The sequence below is a fragment of the Chionomys nivalis genome, chromosome 9 (genome assembly GCF_950005125.1).
Source record: "Chionomys nivalis chromosome 9, mChiNiv1.1, whole genome shotgun sequence".
NCBI classification, from domain to species: Eukaryota; Metazoa; Chordata; class Mammalia; order Rodentia; family Cricetidae; genus Chionomys; species Chionomys nivalis.
In genome coordinates this window covers 20,809,618-20,835,357 of record NC_080094.1, presented here as the reverse complement: position 1 = coordinate 20,835,357, position 25,740 = coordinate 20,809,618, and the positions used below count along the sequence as shown (strand labels likewise).

Below are 25,740 nucleotides of genomic sequence, written 5' to 3'. Positions count from 1 at the left end.
TTTAAAAAATACTTATTCTCTGTATTAAGTGTTTAGTTGGGGGCTCCACCCCAGCCCCCTGGCATCCATTTTGGAATGTTGGGTGGGAAAACTCCATTTCAAGCCCCCTCCCCTGGGAGTTGCCTCAATCCAAACTCCACTTTCAAGAAAGCCCGCCAAACGATGACCCCCTCCCTAGGGAGGGTCAAGACCACTCCCACAGGCTATTTAAACTGCCCCCAGAGTGGTCGTTCTGGTTCTCCTTTCCCTCTCAGTGTTTTCCTGGGGCCACCTGGGAGCGATGGCACCCATTGCACTTAACATTAAGTATATTTATATTCATAATATCTTAGCCCCTCAGGATTTAAACCACAACTCAGCCTGGTGACCCATGCCTTGAATCCCAGTACCCTGGGGCAGAGGCAAGCTGAGTTTGAGGTCAGCCGGGGAGACAGAAGGAAATCTGTCTCAAACAATCAAATGCCATAAAACCTACAAGAGACTAGATTGGTACCTGATTACATCCTTAACATTTTTTTTTTACCTTTTTTAAGTCTTTTTTTCTTTTTTAAATTTTATACAATATATTCTGATCATGGTTTCCCCTCCCTAATGCCTTCCAGAACCTTCCTACTCCCACCCACCCAAATCCACATTCTTTTTCTCTCTCATATTAGAAAACAAATAGGCAACTAAAAACAAAAACAAACAAAACCCCAAATAAATTACAATAGGCAAAACAAACAGGGAAAAAAAAAAGCCCAAGAAAACATATAAACAAAGACACACACATTCGCTCACACAGAAATCACACACACACACACAAAAAAAACACCAAATAGGAAAACATAATATATAAGCAAAATAATATAAAAAAATGTCAGGCACGCAGAGTAGAGATGTGTTACAGGTCATTGAACCACACACTTAGGTTGGGTGACTTTTTTGAATATAAATTATACTTCAATGTGAGAAAGGCTGTGGTCTGAAGAAGGGCATGAGTCATGGCCTAATTCCACTCTGTTCCCCTTGGCTCTGGTTTTGCTTCTTTGCCTTTTCCTCCCGAGTCACTCTTCTGCAATCAGGCCTAAGTCATAAACATCTTATGACAAGGAACTGAAACTAAACCCAGCCACAGGGAGCTCGGTGGACAGATGGCCACACCTCCTCCTCTGCCGGTGGTTGGAAGGTGAGGTTGCTTCTGGAGCAGGAATCACTGTTTCATGCTAAGGGGCCTGTTCCTCTAGAGCAGTGACAACTTCTCCAGAACCCCCTGCAGAACCAGAGCCAAGAGCAAGGTCACCTGCTCGGTCAGCCGTACATCACTCCTTTAGATTCCCCTTTGTACAGAATCTTAAAGTTCTTTTCAGCCCCTTAGAAACTAATCTGGAGTCACTGGATCTGGTCTTCCAACAATGGCTACACTGGTTACGGCTCCTTCCTCTGTCTTTCACTCTTCCCTTTGGTTAGCACAAGGGGTGGGTGGATAGTGCTAACTACAGGGACTCCCAGAGTAGGGCCTTTTGCCGTCAAACTGATAACAGACCTTTCGCAGAAAGATTTGGATTGTCAAGTCTTTGAGTTTGGTTAATTTAGATATGTGATATTTTTTGCAATTTTTTAAAAGAATGAAATTTAGAATAAATTATACATTTAATTAAGGATTGTAAAGTTAGAAAAGAAAAATGAAAAACACAGTAGAGCGAGCACATCACCCAGCTTCTACATACAACTTCTAGGTGTTCATAAACCCAGTGGTACCAGACTAAGTACCCTAAACTCATAATCCTCTCTAGAAAAGAAATACTAAAGAAGATCTTAGGGTCATCTCCCCACATACACAGAGACAGACAGACACAGAGAGAGATCATGTGAAGCATTCTTTTAATCCACAGTGAACTAGAGGCTAAAGAATCAGAGGAATGCCATGCTGTGGCTGTCAGAATCGCGAAGCAGTCAATGATGACCAGAAGTCACTTGCTACCGGAGTTACTGGCTTCAGAGGTTACCAGAGTATAGAGAGCGGAGAGGCAGCTGAAGGAGAGACTGCATCTGTGTATTCACACTAGGAGTGAGACACTTGGTGGTTTAGAGAGGGCTGCTTGGGGTCACCCATGCTCTCTAAGTCAGCTAGCTTGGTTCTCTACTGTCACTGGCATTCTACTTGTGGGGTCAGATGCACATTTACGCCCAACCAGAGGGCGTAAACACTGTACGTTTACGCAATGTACAGTGTGGAGACGTGATGGGAAGGGGAGAAGCTCCAGCGGCTACAAGACCTGCTCAGAGCAAGAGACACTGATCTGCAGAAGGAAAAAGGAATAGACACAGGAGAGGTGATCACAGTTTGGGGGATTCTTTTTAGAAGCTATGGAAGAGGATTGACAACAGCTGAGAAGTACAGGACTGAAAGAGATAAATACAAGGACTTAAAAATTGGATCCTTGGGAAAATAAACAGGCACAGGGGAAAAGAAAGTAAACTGTATCGTTCCAAAGGAAACTCCAATTCACCAGACTTCAAAAGGCAGTCCAAAAATCCAGAAATAGGCTCTACTGGACTACAGGAGTAGTCTGCACTGGCAGTCAGAAAAGCCAGTAGTCCTCAGGGACTTGTGAAGCTGGTTCCCCCTCTGGCTGAAATGAGGACATGACAGTTCCAAGGTAGGGCTGAGGAGAATTTTATTGTCCATATGAGGGAGAGAACAGCCAGAGGCATCTGGAAGAGTCCAGAGGGAATCAGGCCATGGTGTGTGTATGGGGGGGCGGGGTAATAAGAGAGAAAGAAGAGCAAGGGGACCAAGAGAAGAGCCAAGAGGAACCAGCAGAATGAATGGCTAAAATGACAGGGTTATTCTATAGGAAGGAGAAACTTGGGTAAAGGAAGTGAAGCCCCTGGGGTGGAGAGAGTTCCGGTGGGGGCAGGGTGAGAAGCGCTGAGAGGAGCCAGGGTACTGAGTGAGCCTGGAGGCCAAGAAGACACTCTGGTATCCTGATAGGCACCACAGAAGGCATTTGCTTCTTTGGAACCTGACACCCTCTACCAAAAGGAATCATTTCCCTTACCTCTGGCAGAAGGGACGTATGGCTACCTGTGTGTTGTGACTATCAGCACATCAAAGCTCATGCTGGCCTTCTTCAGTATCGCAAATACCTGTTTGACACATTTCAAAGTTCTAGCCTGTACTAGTTAGTTTATGTCACCTTGACACAAGCTAAAATTAGCTGAAAGGAGAGAATAGCAATTGATAAAATGCCTCCATAATGTAATGATTTCAGCCACATAAGGCTGATACTTCCGGGTTCTAGGGGTCATGCATGTGCAGACAAGCCCTCAGGCAGAAGTGCCTAATGGCCCCCAGGGATGTTAAAGGGCCCCTTGTGATCCACTTATGACTCAGCTAAGCCCTTGCGTGCATGCATGAGCACTGTCATCTGCGTATGATGTACCACATTAACCCCCTGTGCGCATGTGCTAGACAGCTTTTAAAAGCTGGAGGCACCATCTTCCTGTCTCTCTCTGCACACGACTTCCCCAGGCCTGTACACGCCCCTCCTAAGCGGGTTTGTTGCATGTTCCATGTTTCCTTCTCACTCACACCAGGTAATTTCACATAGGCTGTAGGGACAGGAGAGATGGCTCAGTGATTAAGGGCAATGATTGCTTTTCAAGAGGACCCCGGTTCAATTCTCAGCACCCACATAGCAGCTCACAACTGTCTCTAATTCTAGGATCCAACACCTCAGACAGACATAGATGCAGGCAAAACACCAATGCACACACACAGAGAAATATTTTTAAAAAGACCCAGCTGTAGGGCAATTTTGTAGTGATTAATGGGGGATGACTCAGTTCACTGTGGGTGGGGCCACCCCTAAGGTGGTGGTCCTGGGTTCTATAAGAAAGCAGGCTGAGCAAGCCACAGGCAGCAAGCCCTCCCCCCAACCACTCATTTTCCTTATAATCCTGCTAGTCTTGCTACGTTTTTTCTATGCTCCACTCTTGATTCTCTGTTTTCTCTATTCCCCTATTCCCTGCTAATATTTCCTGTCTTGCAGATGACCCCAGTCAGTGTTTGGTTAAAAGCATCACCTCAGCACCCTAACACCCCTTTATACAAAGAGTCTGGAATGTTTAGTTGGGGGTTTCACCCCAGCCCTTTGGCATCCATATATACAAGGAGTCTGTCTGAAATGTTGGGTGGAAAGTTCCACGTCCAAGCTCCCAGGCTCTGGGAGCGGCTGCAGTACAGACTCCACATCCAAGAAAGCCCTCCAAACGGTGATCGCTCCCCAGGGAGGGGCAAGACCACTCCCACAGGTTATTTAAACTGCCTCCCAGCGAATGAACACATGGTCTTCCCATTTTCCATGGTTTCTCAGGTTCTCCTTCCTCCACCCCATGTTTTCTGGGGGCAGGGAGGGGGGGGGCACCCAGGAGCGTTGGTGTCCATTAAACCTGGGTTTCTTCTAATTCAGTCTGATTTGGTCTAATTTGGATTATTGCGTTGGCAGAGAGGCTTGTTGGTCGAAAAAAGTCAGGCCCAGTCTGCTGGCCATATCCAGTCTACTTTTTTCTCTCTCCGCTCTGGACTCTTCCAGATGCCTCTGGCACTCTGTTGTTCATATCTACACTAAAACATTCCCCTTAACCATACCATGCTGGTGATAGCACAGTGGCTGGAGGCTGAGGCACCTACTAAGTAGGACGACAGCAGGATATTATGTGGCTCCAACAGTCAACCCACAGCCATGCACAAGCAGCTGGGGACAGCATGGCCAATCAAGACGGATGGGCTTTTACTTCATTATAATGGCTTCCATATTATTAGCGTTGCAGTTTGGGCCTTTCCTATCTCTGAAACACATCTGAAAACTCCATGTAAGTATAGAAAAGAGGAGCAGACCCTATTTAGGAATTCCTCTCTGACCTAGCCCATGTACAATCCTCTTAATCATTATGCTTCCCCAGGAAAAATGCAGTCCCAAACACTGGTGGGTATGACTGACTCTGGGGACACCTCCGTTCACCCTTGAGTTCATACTTTCTTTTACTGATAGACCTCCTCCCAGCTTCTTACTTTGTCTCTGAATTGTGGAGACCCAATGAGGCCAAAGGTAAGAGAGGTCGGGACTATCCTACATGTTTCTGCGTTTTATTATTTTCATTCGTGTCTTCGTATTCTTTACTATATTTCTAAATTCCCACGCCTCCACTCTGGAGGAAGGTGTTTTTGTCGAGGCTGGCCCCAACACAGAATTCTTCCTCTGATGGTGACAAGAAGGTGGAGATACTAGGAACAAGTCTCTGTCCGGTCGCTCTGTCTCTTAGATTCCCTCCCCGGCCTCAGCACAGACAACAACAGTACAACTCTCTTAGAAAACCTGAGATATTTGCATTGGTTAGTCTGAACTGACCTGCTGGGCTTCATTGTTTTTCTTTCTTTCGTTTGTTCTTTTTTTTAACAAGATCTTTTTAGATGTATCCCTTACTGTCCTAGAATTTGATATAGAGACCAGACTGACCTCAAACTTCTAGAGAGTCACCTGCCTCTGTCTCCCAAGTGCTGGGACTAGATGCATGCACAACCATACTTGGCTTGATTTCATTTCTTCAAAGACAAACTGCACATAGCTCATGTCAGTGTGGGCCCTTTAGATATTTCAGGTTGTATCTATTTATTCATCTATTCAGGAACATTTATTGCATCGTGTTTCAGCTGTCGTGCTTAATAACAGGGGTGCAAAGATTAACAAACAGTATATGGCCTCAAACTCAGCACACTGTAGGACTGGGGCAGACATGTAAATAATGCCGAGTACTGGGAAACTATACCTGCACCAGTGGAATACACAGCCCAAGCTGAGTTACTGGAGGAGAAAACAATAAAGGGTGGCCTGCGTGCTTCTTCCTCAGTCACTCAAGGTTACTCACCTTTAGGTTGAGATAACAGGATAAGCATTTGAGGACTTGGGCTGTGATGGCTGTAGCCCGTTCTCGCTCATGGTCTTTGTCTGACTGTAACCAGGGGTCCATGTGCTATAAAAAATAAGGAAGGTCAAATGGTCTGTCAGGAATACATGAAGTAAAACTTGTACTCTGTTAGAAAAAAACATGTGAGGGGCTGAAGAGATGACTCTGAGGTTAAGAGCACTGACTGCTCTTTCAAAGGACCCAGATTCAATTCCCAGCCCTCACATGGCAGCTTACAACTGTCTGTAACTCCAGTTCCAGGGGACCTGGCACCCTCACACAGACATACATACAGGGAAACACTAATGATTTTTAAAATAAAAATAAATAAATTTTTAAAAAGAAAGAACATGTGAAGTAAAATATTCTACATTACTTCAATATCTAAAAACCACTCCTAATGTGTTGCAGAATAGAATATTTGTTTCACTATGTAAAGATGTGTTGCTGTTTTACTTTGCCTGCCTAAAGCACCTGATTAGTCTAAAAAAAAGGCTGAACAGCCAATAACTAGGCCAAGGAAAGATAGGTGGGGCTGGCTTTTCTTAAAAGGGGGAGCCAGCCAGTTAGTCAGGGGCCAGCCAGCCAGGTTCGAAGGAATCAGAAAAGCAGGAAGGACAATACATAGATGAGATAAATGAGCCTTAGGGCAGCACATAGATAAATAGAAATTGGTTAATTTAAGTTTTTCTTTAAAGGTATCTAGAAACAAGCCTAAGTTAAGGCCAAATATTCATAATTAATAAGTCTCTGTGCCATGATTTGGAGGCTGGCAGTTCAAGAAGCCTACTACACTAATGATAAAGCAGATTACATTGGATTACATTACATTACATTACAGATTACATTACATTGAAGTGATGGGTTGACAAGCAAGACATAAAACCTTGGCTCCTTCAAAGCTTAATTTCTAGATTTATCTCTGTTCATTTCAGTACTTTTTTCTTTTGTCTGTTTTCAGCCCTTTCAAATCTGCATTGGAAAATTTTTTTTAATGATATGCTCTTAAAGAACTAAAGATGAGGGTGAGGGGTGGGGCTAGAGAGATGATGGCCCAGTGGTTAAGAGCACTGGCTGATCTTTTTTTTTTTTTTGTTTTCCGAGACAGGGTTTCTCTGTAGCTTTGGTTCCTGTCCTGGAACTAGCTCTTGTAGACCAGGCTGGCCTCGAACTCCCAGAGATCCGCCTGCTTCTGCCTTCCGAGTGCTGGGATTAAAGGCGTGCGCCACCCGCCCGGCCTGGCTGATTTTCTAGAGGGCCCAGGTTCGCTGTGGCGTGACATGGCAGTGTACAGGCACACATGGTACTGAAGAAGGAGATGAGAGTCCTACATCTTGAGGCAACAGGAAGTGAACTGAGACACTGGGTGTGGCTCGAGTATATGTGGTACCTCAATGCCCATCTCCACAGTGACACACTTCCTCCAACAAGGTCACAATCACTCCAACTACTAGCACCATTCTCTTTGGGGGCCATTTTCTTTCAAACCACCGCACCTGACATTTCATTTACCTTAAAAATGTTGTCAAAATTTTCCAAATGTGGGTCTTTTACCACCAGACTCTGCAGCATCACAGAGAAGGCCTGGAACGTCTGTCTGTAGAGACACTAAGAAGGTGCAGAATCAGCAAGGCCCCTCCCAGCAAAGCTCCCCAAGCACCACGCTCATCTGAGGCTGCTCATCACTTTGAGGCTGCTCTTCCCTTTGAGGCTTTAGTAAAAGCCCGATTCAGAGCAAAAGCACGATCCAGAGCAAAAGCACCTGTAGGCAGTTTATGGTATGAGGGAAAGGGAAATAAAACATTTCAAATGAGCATCTTAAAATTCCTGGAATTGGGGTATGGACTACATCTGGGGAACTGAGCAGAGGTCATCAAAATACTTTGAAAGCTGACTTGTGACTCTAATGCTCAGAAATAGGGGAGCTATCTGAACAAGTACCCTTCCATAACTCCTCCTCTCCTGCTTTGATTCTTTTTGTTTGTTTGTTTGTTTTTGATTCTTTTCAGACCATTTGTACTCTTCACTGTTGGAACCTTTGGTTAGGAAACGTTCTATCCAAAGATAACCCACCCTCCCTGCAACCATTTGACCCCAAGATATCTTGAGGTACAACTGGCCATGGTCTTCAGTCTCCAGCACAGGCTTGGAAATGGGGAACACTGAGTTTAAATCCAATTGATACCCAATCGCTGCAAAATATATCCAAATTACCTATGATTTTTGGGTTCTGCGTTTCTGCCCTTTCCCCATTCTCTGCTTCTGCCTGCTCCCCCACCCCCACCCCATACCATGCTGAATTCTACCGCCTGTTTCACACATTACAAATCCGTTCTTCTTCTGCTACAACTTCCTGTCTCCTAAAAATCTCTTTTCAAATCCTCCACTTGCTGTTCCAGCTCTTTTTTGATCCAGGCTCTGATACATGAGGCACTAGGGTTAGGGTTGGGCTTAGGGTTAGGGTGGCAACCATGACTGATAGAGGCTTTTTCAGCATTACTTTGTCGAGGGGCAGGTTCTGGCTATGACAAACAAAGCTGCTATAAACATAGTTGAGCACATGTCCTTGTGACACAATTGAGCATTCTTTGGATATATACCCAAAAGTGGTATTATTGGGTGTTGAGGAAGGTTGTTTCCTAATTTTCTGAGAAATCACCATACTCATATCCAAAGGGGCTGTACCAGCTTGCATTCCCACCAGCAATGCAGAAGTGTTCCCTTTTCCCCACCTCTTCAGCATAAGCTGTCATCAGTGTTTTTGATCTTGGCCATTCTTACAGGTGTAAGATTAAATTTTGGAGTTGTTTTGATTTGCATTTCTCTGATGACTAGGGATGTTGAACATTTCCTTAAGTGTCTTTCAGGCATTTTAGATTCCTCTGTTGAGAGTAATGTCTTTATGTGGTTTGGGTATCAGGGTAATTGTAGCCTCATAAAATGAGCTTGGTAATGTTCCTCCTGTTTCTACTGTGTGGAATAATTTGAGGAGTATTGGTGTTAGTTCTTCTTTGAAAATCTTGTAGAATTCTGAGCTGAAACCATCTGGTCCTGGGCTTTTTTTGGTTGGGAGACTCTTGATGATTGTTTTTATTTCTTCAGGAGTTATAGTTCTGTTAATTTGCTTATCTGGTCTTGATTTAATTTTGGTAAGTGATATTTATACAGAAAGTTGTCCACTTCCTTTAAGTTTTCCAATTTTGTGGAGTACAGGTTTTCAAAATATGACCTGATGATTCTCTGGATTTCCTCCTTGTCTGTTTTTATGTCCCCTTTTCGTTTCTGATTTTGTTAATTTGGATATTCTCTCTCTGCCTTTTGGTTAGTTTGGATAAAGGTTTGTCTATTTTGTTGATTTTCTCGAAGAACCAACTCTTTGTCTCACTGACTCTTTGTATCGTTTTCTTTGTTTCTATTTTGTTGATTTCAGCTCTCAATTTGATTATTTCCTGCCATCTAAATTCTCTTGGGTGATTTTGCTTCTTTTTGTTCTAAAGTTTTTAAATGTTCTGTTAATTCACTAGTATGGGATTTTTCCAGCTTCTTTATGTAGTCATTTAGTGCTATGAACTTTCCTCTTAACACTGCCTTCATTGTGTCTCATAAATTTGGGTATGTTGTGTGGCCATTTTCATTGATCTTTAGGAAGTTTCTAATTTCTCTCTTTATTTCTTCCTTGACCCATGGATGATTCAGGTGAGAATTGTTTAGTTTCCATGTGTTTGTGGACTTTCTGGAATTAGTATTGCTTTTGACTTCTAGTTTTAAACCATGGTGATATGATAAAAACATGGGGTTATTCCAATTTTTTTTGTATTTGTTGAGGTTTGTTACCAAGTATGTGGTCAATTTTTGAGAAGGTTTCATGAGGTACTGAGAAGGTATATCCTTTTTTGTTTGGATGGAATATTCTATAATGTCTGTTAAGTCCATTTGAGATACAACATCTGTTAGTTTCCTTGTTTTTGGTCTAACTGACCCATCAAGTGGTGAGAGTGGAGTGTTGAAGTCTCCCACTATTAATGTGTGGGGTTTAATGTATGATTTAAGCTTTAGAAGTGTTTCTTTTACATATGAGGATGCCCTTGTATTTGGGGCATAGATGTTTGGTATTGAGATTTCCTCTTGATGGATTTTTCCTGTGACTAGTATGAAATGACCTTCTTTGTCTCTTTTGACTGATTTTAGCTTGAAGTCTATTTTGTTAGATATTAGGATAGCTACACCCTCTTGTTTCTTAGGTCCATTTGATTGGTATATTTTTTCCCAACCCTTTACTCTGAGACTATGTCTTTGAGGTTAAGATGCATTTCTTGTGTGCAGAAGGATGGATTATGTTTTCGTATCCAATCTGTTAGCCTATGCCTTTTTATGGGTGAGTTGAGACCATTTACATTAAGGGATATTAATGACCAGTGGTTGCTATCTCCTGTTAATTTAGTTTTTATTGTTGGTGATGTTAATTTGCGCGTTTTTTCCTCCTTTGGGATTTGCTGCTATGAGATCATCAATTGTCTGTGTTTTTGTTGATGTAGCCAACTTCCCTTGGTTGAAGTTTTCCTTTTAGTACTTTGTGTAGGGCTGGGTTTGTGGCTAGATATTGGTTAAATCTGGTTTTGTCATGGAATATCTTTTGTCTTTCTATGGTGATTGAAAGTTTTGCTGGATATAGTAGTCTGGGCTGGCATCCATGTTCTCTTAATGTCTGCATAACACTTGATCATGACCTTCTGACTTTCATTGTCTCCAATGAAAAGTCAGGTGTAATTCTGATAGGTCTGCCTTTATATGTTGCTTGGCCTTTTTCCTTTGCAGCTCTTAATATTCTGTATGTTTAGTGTTTTGATTATTATATGGCGAGAGGACTTTTTTTTTTGATCCAGTCTATTTGGTGTTCTGTAAGTTTTTTTTATCTTCATAGGCATATCTTTCTTTAGGTTAGGAAACTTTTCTTCTATGATTTTGTTAAATATATTTTCTGTGCTTTTGAGTTGAACTTCTTCTCCTTCTTCTATATCTATTATTCTTAGGTTTGGCCTTTTCATGGTGACCCATATTTTGGATTAAGCTTTTGTTAGATTTAATGTTTTATTTGACTGACGAGTCTATTTCCTCTATTGTATCTTCAGCGCTTGAGATTCTCTCTTCCATCTTTTGTATTCTGCTGTTCATGCTTGCATTTGTGGTTCCTGATCATTTTCTCATGATTTTTGTTTTTATAATTCCCTCAGCTTGTGTTTTCTTTATTGTCTCTATTTCAGTTTTCAAGACTTGAATAGTTTCTTTCATATGTTTGACTTCTTTTTCTTGGTTTTCTTTAAGGGATTTGCTGTTGTCTTCCAATTTTTTCTCATTTCCTCTTTAAGTGTTTCAAACATTCTCCTGAAGTTATTTTTTAGGTCATTTTCTTCTGCTTCATCTATATTTGGTTGTTCAAGTCTTGCTATTGTAGCTTCTTTAGGTTTTACTGGTGTTGTGTTGCTCTTTGTGGTATTGTGTGTGTTCTTACCTTTTCTACTCATCTTTTCCTCTAATAGGTGAATTTGGGGCTGTCGGTGATTCTATTGATTAATCTTCTAGGTGCCAGTGAATTCAAGGCTCAGATTGTTGTTCCTCGTGGTACAGTCTGTGCCACGGTTCTAGTTACCCCTTTGGTCACTCCATGTTTCTGGAGTCGCTTAGTGCTCCTGGGCTTTACTCCACTCCCTTGGAGTTTGCTGTTTCAGGATTGTTCTAGCCTAGGTTGTCAGCTTTGCCCTGTTTCTGTAAATCCTCGTCTGGATCTGCTCCTGCAGAGTTCCCTGGCTTGGAGTTGGTCCTGCAAAGGCTCTGGTCTACTCCCTTAGAGTTCCCAGGCTTGGGTGTGCCCAGGCCCACAGAGGATCTGGCTCAGGCTTACTCCCTCAGAGGTCCCAGACTCAGGCTCAGACCCAGAGAGGTTTCTGATTTCTGCCTATTGCCTTTGATGTACCAGACAAACGCCAAGACCCACAGAGGTCCTGGCTCAAGCCTACTCCCTCTAAGGTCCCAGATTCACACCTGAACCATCAGAGATATCTGGTTCCTGCCTACTCCCTCGGTGGTCCCAGATTCATGCCCAGACCCCCAGGGGACCTGGCTCAGGCCTAGTTCCTCAGAAGTCCTAGGCTCAGGCCCAGACCCACAGGGGTCCTGGCTTGAAGGTCCCAGATTCACGTCCCTACTTTCCAGGTGGCTCTGGCTCTGGCTCACTCGCTCAGCGGTTGCTCCCCTGTACCTGTTCTTGTGGAGTTCCCTGTCTCAGGTCTGCTCTGGCCCAGGTGGCTGGCTCAATTCCAGTCTGCCAGTGTCCCACTCCCGCTCCCATGGAGCTTGCTTCTTCAGGCCCACTCCGGCTCAGGTCCTTCTGCTTTATTTCAAATCCAAAAGAAAGAAAGGAGGAGCAAAGGGGAGTGAAGGGGCACATATGTAGACCAAAAGGGAGAGGAGGCTATCTATCTGATTATGTTCACCAGTCTTGGCATCACTGATTTTTAATTGTTTTCAAACCATCAGTTGCTCTCAAAAGGTAACGAGCAGCTGACCTGGGGAAGAGAGGGCATCTTAAGACAAAAAGGGAGTTACCTCTGGGTGGCTGGTCTGGCTTGACACCGTGTGCGGCAGCTGGGTAAGGGTGCCTATGGCAGGCAGAGAGAATATACTTTTGATGGTAAGACCAAGCAAGTCTTCTCGGTCTTCAGAGCCAAACAACAGGTACATATCTTGGTAACTAGGGAGACAGTTTGGGAAGAATCTAATGTTAAACTGATACCTCGGCTCTAAAAGTAATCAAGAGGAAAGGCAAACTGGCTGGTGTAACATTCTGATGGATCTCACAAAAGCTTGGAGGAAGAGTGTATCACCCAGCCCTACCCCGGGCCCTGGTACACAATCCTTCCAGGCTCTTCTCCAGCTTAGCCATAAAGGGAACCCTACAGCACTCTAAGGCAGCAACTCACAATTTCCCCAAGTGTGCTCTGCTGAATGTAAAATGAGAGAGTTAAGGCTTTAACTACAGGCTGCCTTAGAAATGTTAACTAGCGTGGCTGCCAAGATACAAGTCTCCAAGAGATGTAAACATCAGGTCCTCAGACCTTACATAAAGCATATATAAGAATCACTTTCCATTGAAGATCCTTTGGACGGAACTCAGCTCCCAGGGTCTCTGAGATGTGGGTGGCAGCATCCATGACTTCTAGTTTGTTTTCAGTTGTGATAAAACACTGACCAAAAGCAACGTGGGCAAGAAAAAATTGTTTCATCTCACAGGTTACAGCTCATCATCTAGGGAAGCCAAGACAGGGATCCAAGCAGGAACCTGGAGTGAAAAGCCGAGGCAGAGATCGGGAGAAACGCCGTGTACTGGCTCGCAACCAGCACAGTCTGCTACTTTTCTCGCCTACCCAAAAATGGCACCTCTCACAAGGAGCTGGGCCTGCCTACATCAATTATCAATTAAGAAAACACCTCATAGATAGGGTTACAGGGTTCCTTCTTCCCATGTGTGTCAAGCTGACAACTGCTTGTCAAGTTAAGATTTTTATTGCTATGAAGAGACACCATGGCAACTCTTATAAAGAAAATATTTAGTTGGGATGGCTCCTCCACAGCTTCAGTGGTTCAGTCCATTATCATCATGACAGGAGCAGGGTGACATACAGCAGATGGGAGCTAAGACGGCTACACCTTGTGGGCAACAGGAAGTCAGCTGAAAGTCACACTGAGGGAAGCTTGAAAAAGAGGCCTCAGAGCCCACCCTCACAATGACACACTTCCTCCAACAAGGCCACACCTCCTAATACTGCCACTCCCTTTGGGGGCCATTTTCTTCAAACTACCACAACAATCAGGATTATCCATCACACATGATATTAAAGTTCTCACAAAAGAATATGGAGTTGGATTTCCTGTATTGTGATAATTTGAATATAATTGGCCCCCATAAGCTCATAGGGAGTGGCACTTTTAGGAAGTGCAGCCTTGGTGGAGGAATTGTGTCACTGTTGGGGTGGGCTTTGAGGTCTCCTATGCTCAAGATACCCAGTGTCTCAGTTCCCTTCCTGTTGCCTGTGAGTCGACACGTAAGAACTTTCAGCTCCTTCTCCAGCACCATGTTTGCCTGCTGCCTTGCTCTCTGCCATGATAATAATGGACTGGACCTCTGAACTGTAAGTGAGCCATCACAGTTGAATGCTTTCCTGAAGAAGAGTTGCAGTGATCATGGTGTCTCTTCACAGCAATAAAAACCCTAAGACACCCATATAAATAGTTTTCAAAAGTTAGATATATGGGGCATTTAAAAATTTTCGGATATTTATTTAGTGCTGGAGCAGTCAGGGATAAGCAAGTGCTACAGCTCCTGTGTGGAAGTCAGAGAACAACCTGTAGGAGCTGGCTCTCTCCTGCTACTATGTGGGTTCCAAGGACCAACATCAGGTCATGATCCTTGGTGGCAAGTACCTGTACTCTCTGAGCCATCTTGCCAGCCCTAAATATGGAACACTTTAATAAGCTCTAGCAGTGTATGCCCCTGACTGAGAAACCAGGATGCATATCTGAGGTGCATGTGGGCATCACCTGAAGTCAGTGATGGTGACAAAGAGCTCCTGGCGCACCATGCTGGATAGACAGTCCAGAGGCTCCTCTTGGAGCAGCACCTGCAGTGAGAGGAAAAGTACTTCATCCATCTGAGAACATAGCAGCTCACAAGGCCAATCACCAGAGATGTGAATGGCACGTGCAAATAGCAGGAGGCTGGACAGGAGGACTGCCAGGACAGCAGCAGGATGGTGGAAGAGCTAATTTCTTCTCAGGAACCAGGCTCCAACTGTCCCTTGGCCTCTTATTACATGTTTGCGCTGACTCATGTTAGTGAGCCTCCCTGTGCCTCAGTTTCCTCACTTATAGAATGGTACAACACTACTACTTATGTCACGGGTTGTTGTGTTAAGTGATAGCCCCTGATAATTGTGTCAGTTGTTCATTGCCATTCTTACCAGTGATCATTTCTAGTTTAGGTATTCTAGCTCCTCCCCTAAACCAGGATCTCCAGGGTCAGGGTCATGCTGGCTGGTTTTACCTGTCAACTTGGCACAGCCTAGAACATCTGAGAGGGAATCTCCACAGAGGGATTGCTTCGATCAGCATGGCTTTCAGGTGTGTCTGTGAGGGATCCTCTGGACTGTTAATTAATCCTGTGGGGCAGTATCAGGCCTCAAGCTGTGAGTCCTGGGCTATGTAAGAGTGAAGAGGGTTGGTGAAAAGCGAACAAGCAGGCAGCATGGTACATCCACCCATTTTCTGTCCTTCCTTCCTTCCTTCCTTCCTTCCTTCCTTCCTTCCTTCCTTCTTTCCGTTTTCTATTTTTTAGTTTTTCAAGACAGGGTTTCTCTAGTCGCCCTGGCTGTCCTGGAACTTGCTCTGTAGACCAGGCTGGCCTCTAACCCATAGAGATCTGCCTGCTTCTGCCTCCGCTGAGATTAAAATGTGTACCATCACCACCCAGTTTACTCTCTTTTCTTGACTGAGGATGTGATATGTCTGACAGCTTGATTCCTGCCCTCACTCCCCTCCATCATGGACTGTAACCTAGGACCCCTTCCTCCCCAAGTTGCTTGAGATGAAGTTCTTTATCACAGTCCCAGAAAGGAGACTAGAAACAGAGCTAATGCCCTGACGGTTTGTCCTGAAGAAGGAACAACTTTCCAGCTTACAAACTGGCAGGAGAGCTGTGCTGGGAAGCCCTGCAGGCGATGGGCAGGGGAGTCCGCCAGAATCGTGTCTGCTTATAAAGCCCTTCTATTCTGCTCATCTGTGACAATTCCCGTACCCACAGAAACTTGTGTCTCCAGATTCTTGTCTTTCCAGCCCTGTGGACCCTCATTTACGGCCTCCAGGAAACATGCTTATCTATCCTTTACCTAATATTTCTTAACCAAGTACTCACTGGTTGCTCCAGCATCAACTGTGTACCTGCAACAGGAAGCTTCTCAATACCTTTCCCCACCGCCTTTCTACCCCACTACCATCCCAGCCTGAAAACACAAAGCAGGCTGACTTTTAGAGAGACCTCCTATGTGGTCTTACAGAAACAAGAGGAGCAGTGGGGTCAGAGGGCCCCCAGCTCTGCCATCAGCCATCCAGAGGCCCCTGGTCTGGTATTCAGTTTCCCCATGCTTTGTTCCCTTAGCTATAGAGGATCTGGAGTGGCTCTAGGAAGCTCGCCCAAGGAACTACTGTGGGCGTAACCTGACTGTGAATGTGGAGAAAACTCACGGGATTGCTCACCATTTCATAGGAACTGCCCTGGCCCATAGGAAGGAGCATTTCAGAGCCACATTTCTGCTGTGTCATTTGGTCCCACGGGTGGCAGCAGTTCAATTATTCAGGAGAAACATCAAGATCAATTAGATTCCCTCAGGAACCTGGAATTGAGACCTCTTAGACATTTTTTTTCTGGAAAGTCATCAACTTACACATTTTATGTGGGATGTCCTTCTGTATATGTGTTGCTTTTATTGGTTAATGAACAAAGCTGCTTTGGCCTAAAGCAGAGCAGATTATAGCCAGGCTGGAAGAGATATATAGAGAGAGAGTAGACAGAGTCAAAGAGATGCCATGTAGCTGCCAAAGGAGACAGATGCCAGACCAGTAAGCCACAACCTTGGGTGAAACACAGATTAATAGAAATGGGTTAAATGAAAATGTAAGAGCTAGCTAGAAATATGCCCGAGTCACTGACCAAACAGTGTTGTAATTAATATAGCTTCTGTGAGATTATTCAGGAAACATAATCTGAACAATCAGGAAATGAACAAGTGTTGTGAGAAGGCTGCTAGTTCATTTCCCTACCGTCCAGCAGCTCAGACACAAAACAATCAGAAACCGTATTATTTGCAACACTGTTTGACCAATAGCTTAAGTGTATTTCTAGCTAACTCATATCTTAAATTAAACCATCTCCATTAATCTGTGTATTGCCACGAGGCAGTGGCTTACCAGGTAAAGTTCCCAACATCTGTCTCTGGCGGGATTACACAGCTTCTCTCTTAAAGAAGCCATGGAGCCACTGCCAGAGACAGACATGCTGAAACCTTGCCGGTAGACCACAAGCCTCATGCTGAAATATAAAATACTGGAAATGGGTTAAATTAATATGTAAGAGTTAGCCAATAAGAATCTAGAGCTAATAGGCTAAGCAGTGATTTAATTTATACAGTTTCTGTGTGGTTATTTTGGGTCTGAGCTGCAAAGCGGCCGAAACAAACAAGTGACCTCCTCCAACAACCAAGCAGTCTCCTACAGAATAGAGCCCAATGTAGGGCTAAACCCATTTCAAGTCTGGGTGATTGTATTAGAAGGAAGCTAATTGAGAGCATGTCTGCTGCTCAGCACCCTCACCTGGGAAAAAGGCTGGATTGGGTCTGCTAGGCGTGCACAGGCAGGAACGCATGGTGAATTCCTCCCACAATACATGGAAACCATTTCCAGGCTGTGCAGCATGTTGCATGGCAGATTTAGCTTTTATTCAGACTAAAAAGGTTTATGTGCTGCAGTGCTTTCCAAAGTTGAGGAGGAGAGCATGGTTCCCACCCAGCAGTCCCAGAGCCGGCAGCAAATGTACTTCCACCATGTTGGATGGGAGTTGGTCCTAGCCACACCTGCTTAACTTTTTTTTTTTAAAGTGCTCCTGGTCAGAAAACGATTACAGATGCATAATAAAAAAAGATTCAGATGAAAAAGACCTCTGAATTGGTAATACTATTGGATAAATGTATATAGGTTTGGGAGAGAGAAGGAAAAGAGTATAGACAGTTATAAAAAGAAATAGTTTTAAAAATAAACAAAGTCTTTAAAGAGACAGTAAAAGCAAAATAAAAGAGTACAGACAGTCATAGATTAAAGGAGGAAAGAAAAATAAGCCACAAAAAGATGGGAAATACACAGAGAGTCTGGATTATGTATATTATTGAAACCTCGGAGCCACATGAGAACTTGATCCTCTGGAACTTGTTAAGCCCTCCTTTGACTCTACCTCAGCATCTTTTTGTTGTTTGTTTTTTATTTTATGTGTCTGAGTATTTTGCCTACATGTGTCTGTAGACCATATACATGCAGTACCAGAAGAGGCCACAAGAGGGCATCAGATGCCCTGGAACTGGAGTTACAGGTGGTTGTGAGCTGCCTGAGGTACTTACTGAGAACTGAACTCTGGTCTTCTGGAAGACAGCAAGTGCTCTTAACCACTGAGTCATCTCTCCAGACCCTCAACATCCTTTTGTTTTGTTCTGTTTCTGTTGTTTTTATAAACTTCAGTGAGCCAGAGTCAATTTTGTTGCTCACCTCCAGAAAAAATATTAACCAGTCTTAATAAAAATAACAGTTTGGGGGAGGTAATGATCAAAATAAGCGTATAAAATGCTCAAAAACTATTTTTAAAATGAGGGGGATAAAAGGAATCACCCCTGGGTCTGCATGATGGGGTCAAAAGATTTGTTGAGCTATGGTGAGAAACTAAACAGGAAATAGTACTGTGGTAACAAAGGAAGACATTCTCTGGGTAGAGCAAACCAAAAAAAAAGGCAGGAAGTTGGATCCGACATGAGGAAGGGAGGAACAGATAAGTGCCTCGAATTTGCCAGATGTGGTGGGAAACCAAGGCAGTTGGATCTCTGCGAGTTCCATCCAGATCAGCCTGGTCAACATAGGAACAAACGAACAAAGCTGGAATTGAGTCTTTGCCAGTTGATCCTCAGATTATACTTATCATGGAAATATTGCCAAAAAAAATGAAATAGTATCATTTAAAAAAGAAAAATTTAAAAAATGAGTTCATCTCAAAGATCTTAAAATCAGGCAGAGATTTAGGCATGTAAGGGACTAACTGATTTGGCAAGTAGGCAGGGTTGTGAAAGACCTGGATACAGAAGGATGGAGACCTTTGGAGGTAGTCAAAGAGAATGAAGAGGCACCTGGAGCACCAGAATTCAGTTACAGCAGGCCTTTCATTTATTTATTTATTTATTTATTTATTTATTTATTTATTTATTTATTTTATCTATCTATCTATCTATCTATCTATCTATCTATCTATCTATCTATCTATCTATTTATTTTGGTTTTGCGAGACACAGTTCCTCTGTAGCTTTGGAGCTACAGAGAACTCGCTTTGCAAACCAGGGTAGCCTCAAACTCACAGAGATTCACCTGCTGTCTCTGTCTCCCAGGTGTTGAGATTAAAGGCGTGTGTCACCACTGCCCAGCTTTTTTTTTTTTTTTTTTTTTTGGTTTATACAACACGTCTCTTTGATTAATTTGTGTGCATGTATGAGAGTCAGTAAAGTATACATCCCCTCTGCTCCTGAATAATCCATTATTTAGACAACTTTTCATTTACCCACTTATCTGGGTCATTTCTGGGGTTTTGTTCTTCCATGAAGTGTTGTGGAATAATCCTTCTGTACACTGTGAAGATGTGTTGCTCCCATTGTTAATAAAAGCTGATTAGCCAATGTCTAGAAAGAATTGTCGGGGCAGGGAAAATACTGGGGAGAAGGGCAGAGTCAGAGGAGACACCATGAGATGTAGCAGAGTCAGCAGGCTGGAAAATACGTACATAAAGTACTCGAGTCTTGGGGCAGCACATAGCGTAATAGAAATGGGTAAGTTGTATGAGCTAGTTAAAAACAAGCCTAAACTAAAGGTCAAGCATTTATAATTGATATTAAGTCTCTGTGTGGTTATCTGGGGAGTACTGGTGGAGCATAGCTGACCGGTGGTATAGGTGGAAGACTAAACTACATTAAAGAGTGTCCATGACGTTTGTGTGCACATCTTCAGAGAAGTACTGATTATGTGGTAGGAATATTTGCCATTTTTAGGAAACTACCCAACTGTTCTCCACATTGGTTCACCATTTTACCTTCTTACCAACAGTGGGCTAAAACTTTGGTTCCCCTGTACCTTCACCAGTATCTGGTATTGTCTTCTTTTATTCTGACCAATTTATTGGTATTCAGTTGACTCTTACTGTGTTTTCAACTAATTTTTCTCTAAACAGAGTGATGGAACACCCTTCATGGCTTATATAGAAACCTTCTTTGTAAAACTGTCATAGAGATTTGTTTGCCTTCCTTGCACATTTTGCTTTGGTTTCATTGGCTTTTTGCCTTTAACTGTTGTATTTCGCATGCTAATTTTATGTCAACATGTCACAAAGTAGTTATTTTGAAAGAGAGAACCTCAACTGAGAAAATTTCCCCCACTCGACTGGCCCATAGGATAGCCTGTGTGATATTTTCTTGATTAATAATTGATGTGGGAGGGCCTAATTTCCTATGGGTGGTGTCATTCCTAGGCTGGTTGTCCTATCAAAGCAGGCTGAGCAAACCACAAAGAACAAGCCATAAGCAGCACTCCCCCATGATCTTGGCATGACTTTCTCAGTGATGGACAGTTATCTGGAGGTATAAATGAAATAAGCCCTTTCCTCCCCAAGTTGCGTTCTGTCATAGTGTTCTCTGACACCAATAGAAACCCTGAGTTATACAGCCATGCATTAATGTGGGTCAAGAAAAGTTATCCACGCCGGGCGGTAGTGGCGCACGCCTTTAATCCCAGCACTTGGGAGGCAGAGACAGGCGGATCTCTGTGAGTTCGAGACCAGCCTGGTCTACAAGAGCTAGTTCCAGGACAGGCTCCAAAACCACAGAGAAACCCTGTCTCGAAAAACCAAAAAAAAAAAAAAAAAAAAGAAAGAAAAGTTATCCAATGCCCTCAAGTTCTTTCTCTGCAACAACTCCAGGCTTTTCCTCCTCATAAGTTGTCACAGAACTGCTTCTTCTGCTATGCACCTGTCCTGTTGCTGTTGGAAGAATGCTCTTTTAACCTTTGTACACACAGCTGCCGTAACTAAGGAAATTCAACTACCCATGTAATTTTCTCATAGATACTAGCTATCTTAAACTTTTGTAGACAAAGCCCCTTCTTAGCCCCTATTTTGATAGACACCAGATATGGGCCAGTTAGTATAGGCTGGATCTGCTTGCAGAGATTGGATTTGTGATGTGGGATCCCCTCTGTATGCTTTGAATATGTTTTATTAACATTGGTTATTAAAGAAGCTGTTTCAGTCAATGGTTTAGTAGGAAATCTGAACAGAGATACAGAGAGAAAGTAGGCAGAGTTGAGGAGAAGCCATGTAACTGCCAAAAGAGAAAGACACCATTCACCAGTCAGAACCTTACCGGTAGGCCATACCCTTGTGACACTACACAGATTAATAGAAATGGGTTAATTTAAGATGTAAGAGTTAGCTAGAAATATGCCTGAGCTATTGGCCAAACAGTATTGTAATTAATATAATTTCTGTATTATTATTCAGGTATGGGCAACCAGGAAATGAATGAGCAGCCACTGCCTACAAATAGCACACCAACATGGGGCAACTACATTCACATAAAAACTGAGAGAGCTTAGGAATAAATTCTAGACATGAAAAAAACAGTTAAGTACAGCTTCTTGGTAGCCACATTTTTTTTCAGATAGACTCTGCTTGCTAGCAGGAAGCAGAGGCACAGCTCCTTTAAGAGAAGTCTTCTTGACTAAGTGTTAGCAGCAAAAAATTGCATGGTTTCTTTAAGATCCAGCTTCCTAGTTCATGCTAGCAGAACAAACTCTGGCTCTTTTGGGGGTTCCTGCACTTAAATGGGGTTTGTGAGCAGCCTGTTACAAATTGCTTAATGGCAAACATAGACCTGCTGCGTCCCTGGAGCTGGGATGGTGTGCATGGCTCACAGAGGTGGTGAACTTACCTCTGCCATGTTGGACAGGGTGGAACAAACAGGTAGGGCCACAGAATTGGTTATAGCCATGCCCACTTAGCATTTAAAAAAAAAAAAAAAAGGACTCCTGGTCAGAAATGCTTACAAATGCACAATAAAGACAGATTCAGATGGATCTGAATTACCACAGAAATATCTGCCAAACCCACAGTACTTACACTTAGGATATGCACTATTTCTGCCATGTGGCGATGAACAAATGATTCTGTAGTTTCATCATAATTTAAAGTTTGGCTCAGAGCAGACAAAGATCTTAGAAACTTCAACTTTTCAGGTTCACCCTGAATTTGTGGGGAAATGATAAAAAAAAATACAATTATACATTATCTTATTTGATAAATGCACAATGTTTTTACAAAGTTTTTTGGATGTTTTTAAGCACATGGCATTTTATTCAATCCAGGATCAGTCTCTTAACTATAAGGAATGCACAAAGCACAAGAGGATCCAATGCACTTCCTTTTTTTTTGTTTGTTTGTTTGTTTTTTTGTTTTTCGAGACAGGGTTTCTCTGTGGTTTTGGAGCCTGTCCTGGAACTAGCTCTTGTAGACCAGGCTGGTCTCAAACTCACAGAGATCCGCCTGCCTCTGCCTCCCGAGTGCTGGGATTAAAGGCGTGCGCCACCACCGCCCAGCTTTCCAATGCACTTCTTTATCCACAAAATTTGCTGGGGACCACAGCACACCCTCTGTTACAGCACCAAGTGCTCTAGGCTCTCCCCCACCTTCAGGCTTTACCACACTGTCTACCTACCCTCTATCATGTTACCAGATTAAGATTCCCAAAAAAATGACCCTGAATCTGATACCTCCAGTTCTTCTAAAGCCATTAAAGAGTCACCATTTTGCTGTGGGATAATGCTTTTGTATACTGTAAAGATTTGTCACTTGTATTGGTTTAATAGAATGCAGATTGGCCAGTAGCCAGGCAGGAAGCATAAGCAAGACAACCAGACTAAGAGAATTCTGGGAAAAGGCTCGATGCGATCACCAACCAGATACAGAGAAAGCGAGATGAGAATGCTGCACTGAGAAATGGCACCAAGCCATGTGACTAAACACAGACAAGAATTTGAGGTTAATTTAAGTTATAAGAGCTAGTTAATAATAAGCCTGCACTAATAGGCCAAACAGTTTATAACTAACAAAAGTCTCTGTGTGTTTCTTTGGGACTGAATGACTATGGAACCAGATGGGACAGAAATTTCTGTCTACACTATTTCAAGTTCTTTTTTTTTTTGGTTTTTTTTTTTCGAGACAGGGTTTCTCTGTGGTTTTGGAGCATGTCCTGGAACTAGCTCTTGTAGACCAGGCTGGTCTCGAACTCACAGAGATCCGCCTGCCTCTGTCTCCCAAGTGCTGGGATTAAAGGCGTGCGCCACCACCGCCCGGCTTCAAGTTCTTTTTTTTATTATTTATTTATTTAATTTTTTTGTTTTGTTTTGTTTTTTCGAGACAGGGTTTCTCCATAGCTTTTGGTTCCTGGGTTCCTGTCCTGGAACTAGCTCTTGTAGACCAGGCTGGCCTCGAACTCACAGAGATCCACCTGCCTTTGCCTCCCGAGTGCTGGGATTAAAGGCATGCGCCACCATCGCCCGGCTTTTTTAAATATTTTATTTATTTATTATGTATACAATATTCTGTCTGTGTGTATGCCTGCAGGTCAGAAGAGGGCACCAGACCTCATTATAGATGGTTGAGAGCCACCATGTGGTTGCTGGGAATTGAACTCAGGACCTTTGGAAGAGTAGGCAATGCTCTTAACCTCTGAGCCATCTCTCCAGCCCCCATTTCAAGTTCTCTCTTTTTTTTTTTAAAGATTTATTTACTTATTATATATACAATATTCTGCCTGCATGTATTCCTGTGGGCCAGAAGAGGGCACCAGATCTCATTATAGATGGCTGTGAGCCACCATGTGGTTGCTGGGAATTGAACTCAGGACCTCTGGAAGAGCAGCCAGTGCTCTTATCCTCTGAGCCATCTCTCCAGCCCCCCATTTCAAGTTCTTAAGGCTTCCTTTAAAAATGCAAGTTCTGATTTGGATAATATCTTTTCATATTGACATTTTGTTTTTCTGATCAGAGAAATAATAACTACTTATTATAGAAATTCTGAAATAAAGCACAAAGAGGAAAGTACAGACGAACATTTCTTACAGTCTTTCCCCTAGAAACAGATGGTATAAACTCACACAATTCCCTAGAGAGCAAGGAGTCATTTTATGGCATCCACCTGCCCTGAGTGCTGGATTTACAAGAGTGCTCCATCCTGGATTACTTGTTCTCATTTTTTTGTTTTTTTCTTTTTTGACCCTGTACATTTTTTTCTCAAATGTTAATTGATCAGGTAACTCTTAATCTACAGTTGTTCAATAGCACCCAAGGAGATCAAGGCCCTTCCCAATCTGATCTAGGTGACCTCATCAAATCATGTCTTGCCTTGACCTGAGGCAGTCACAGCTATGGTCAATTAATTTCCTTAATGTGTTTTCTTGCTTCTGGGGTTGTATGCCTCCTGCCTTCTCTATATTTCTTGCTACAACTCCATGTATTTTAAGAGTTGGACTGTTCTTTTAGTCGTGAAGCAGAGTTGTCAGCCCTTCCAAGGTGCAGACACAGCTGTCACAGCATGAGGTAATCTCATAGAATTACTGGAATGGGCTTTCTTTTGTTTTAATTCACTGAAGCAATCCAAATTCTTTATTAAACAAAGAAAATTTTTACAAAACCTTGTGATAGTAAACACAAAGAATAGTTCCAAATTTTAAAAATAAAAATTTTCACATCAAAAGTGAAGACCAACCAGCTGACTTCTGGTGCTTTGTTGTTATTGTATTAGCATTATACATAAAATGCTATATTACGTCCCTCCCTCCTGCTTTCTGTGCATGTCTCTATCATCTTACAGTCACCCTATGACTCTCCACAATTACTTTCTGTCAACTAGTTGCTAACTCAGTCTCTTGGCCCAGGGATGATTTTATTTAATTAGTGCAAACACAAACTTAGAGTTCACTGTGTGACTGAATATCCCACACACTAGGCCAAGCAAATTACTCCACATTAGGATGGGTGTTATTAAGTTCAGTGGTAATGGAGAAAGTAAAGTGTCTGCCCCAGCATCCACATAAAAAGCTAGGAGTGTGTGGTCTGCCAGACTAGCCTAATCAGAGAGTCTTTGATCCCAGGGAGAGACCCTACCCCAGTAAAAACACCTGAAGAAAAGCCTCTGGTCTCTACATGCATCCCCAGTACACACACCCACACACAAAGACACATAGGTAAAACAAGTGGGAGGACGGGCGGTGGTGGCGCATGCCTTTAATCCCAGCACTCGGGAGGCAGAGACAGGCGGATCTTTGTGAGTTCGAGGCCAGCCTGGTCTACAAGAGCTAGTTCCAGGACAGGCTCCAAAGCTACAGAGAAACCCTGTCTCGAAAAAACCAAAAAAACAAAACAAAAAAACAAGTGGGTAAAACTTTATTGTCAGTTTGACTGGTAAAGATTAAAAGCAAACCAAATTATACTGATTTTGGACAGTTGTAACTAGCATCTGATACTCGTCTGTGCCCATATAAATGTACTTTACTTTTTGGTTGTGAACCTAGCCTTTAACAGCTGAGCTGTCTCTCTAGCCTACGTCCATCCTGGGTCGGAGCTTCATCACGTCTGCCCTGGGGAGCAGCGGCACTGTGTCTGACCTCACTTCCTTCTACCCAGCATCCTGTTCAGTTTACTCCACCCACCTATGTTCTAACCTATCAGGCCAAGCAGTTTCTTTATTAATTAACCAAGACCTTCCTCCATCATGAGGTGATGTAGGATTCCCTTCTATATGCTGTAAATTTTTATTGGTTAATAAAGAATCTGTCTTGGGCCTGGAAGTGCAGAATAGAGGTAGGCAGGGAAAACTAAATTGAATGCTGG

General features: G+C 43.0%; 1 protein-coding gene across 1 annotated transcript in view; it reads right to left on the bottom strand.

The window, feature by feature from the left end:
* The window catches only part of Mroh8 (maestro heat like repeat family member 8), an 83,521-nt gene that overhangs the window by 38,858 nt on the left and 18,923 nt on the right, over nt 1-25,740 (bottom strand). The window contains exons 4-8 of the mRNA XM_057780334.1: nt 21,971-22,093; nt 14,548-14,627; nt 12,556-12,700; nt 7,465-7,560; nt 5,914-6,018 (exon numbers count right to left, since the gene is read on the bottom strand). Coding sequence (XP_057636317.1) covers nt 5,914-6,018; nt 7,465-7,560; nt 12,556-12,700; nt 14,548-14,627; nt 21,971-22,093 — 549 coding nt within the window. The remainder of the gene's footprint in view (nt 1-5,913; nt 6,019-7,464; nt 7,561-12,555; nt 12,701-14,547; nt 14,628-21,970; nt 22,094-25,740) is intronic.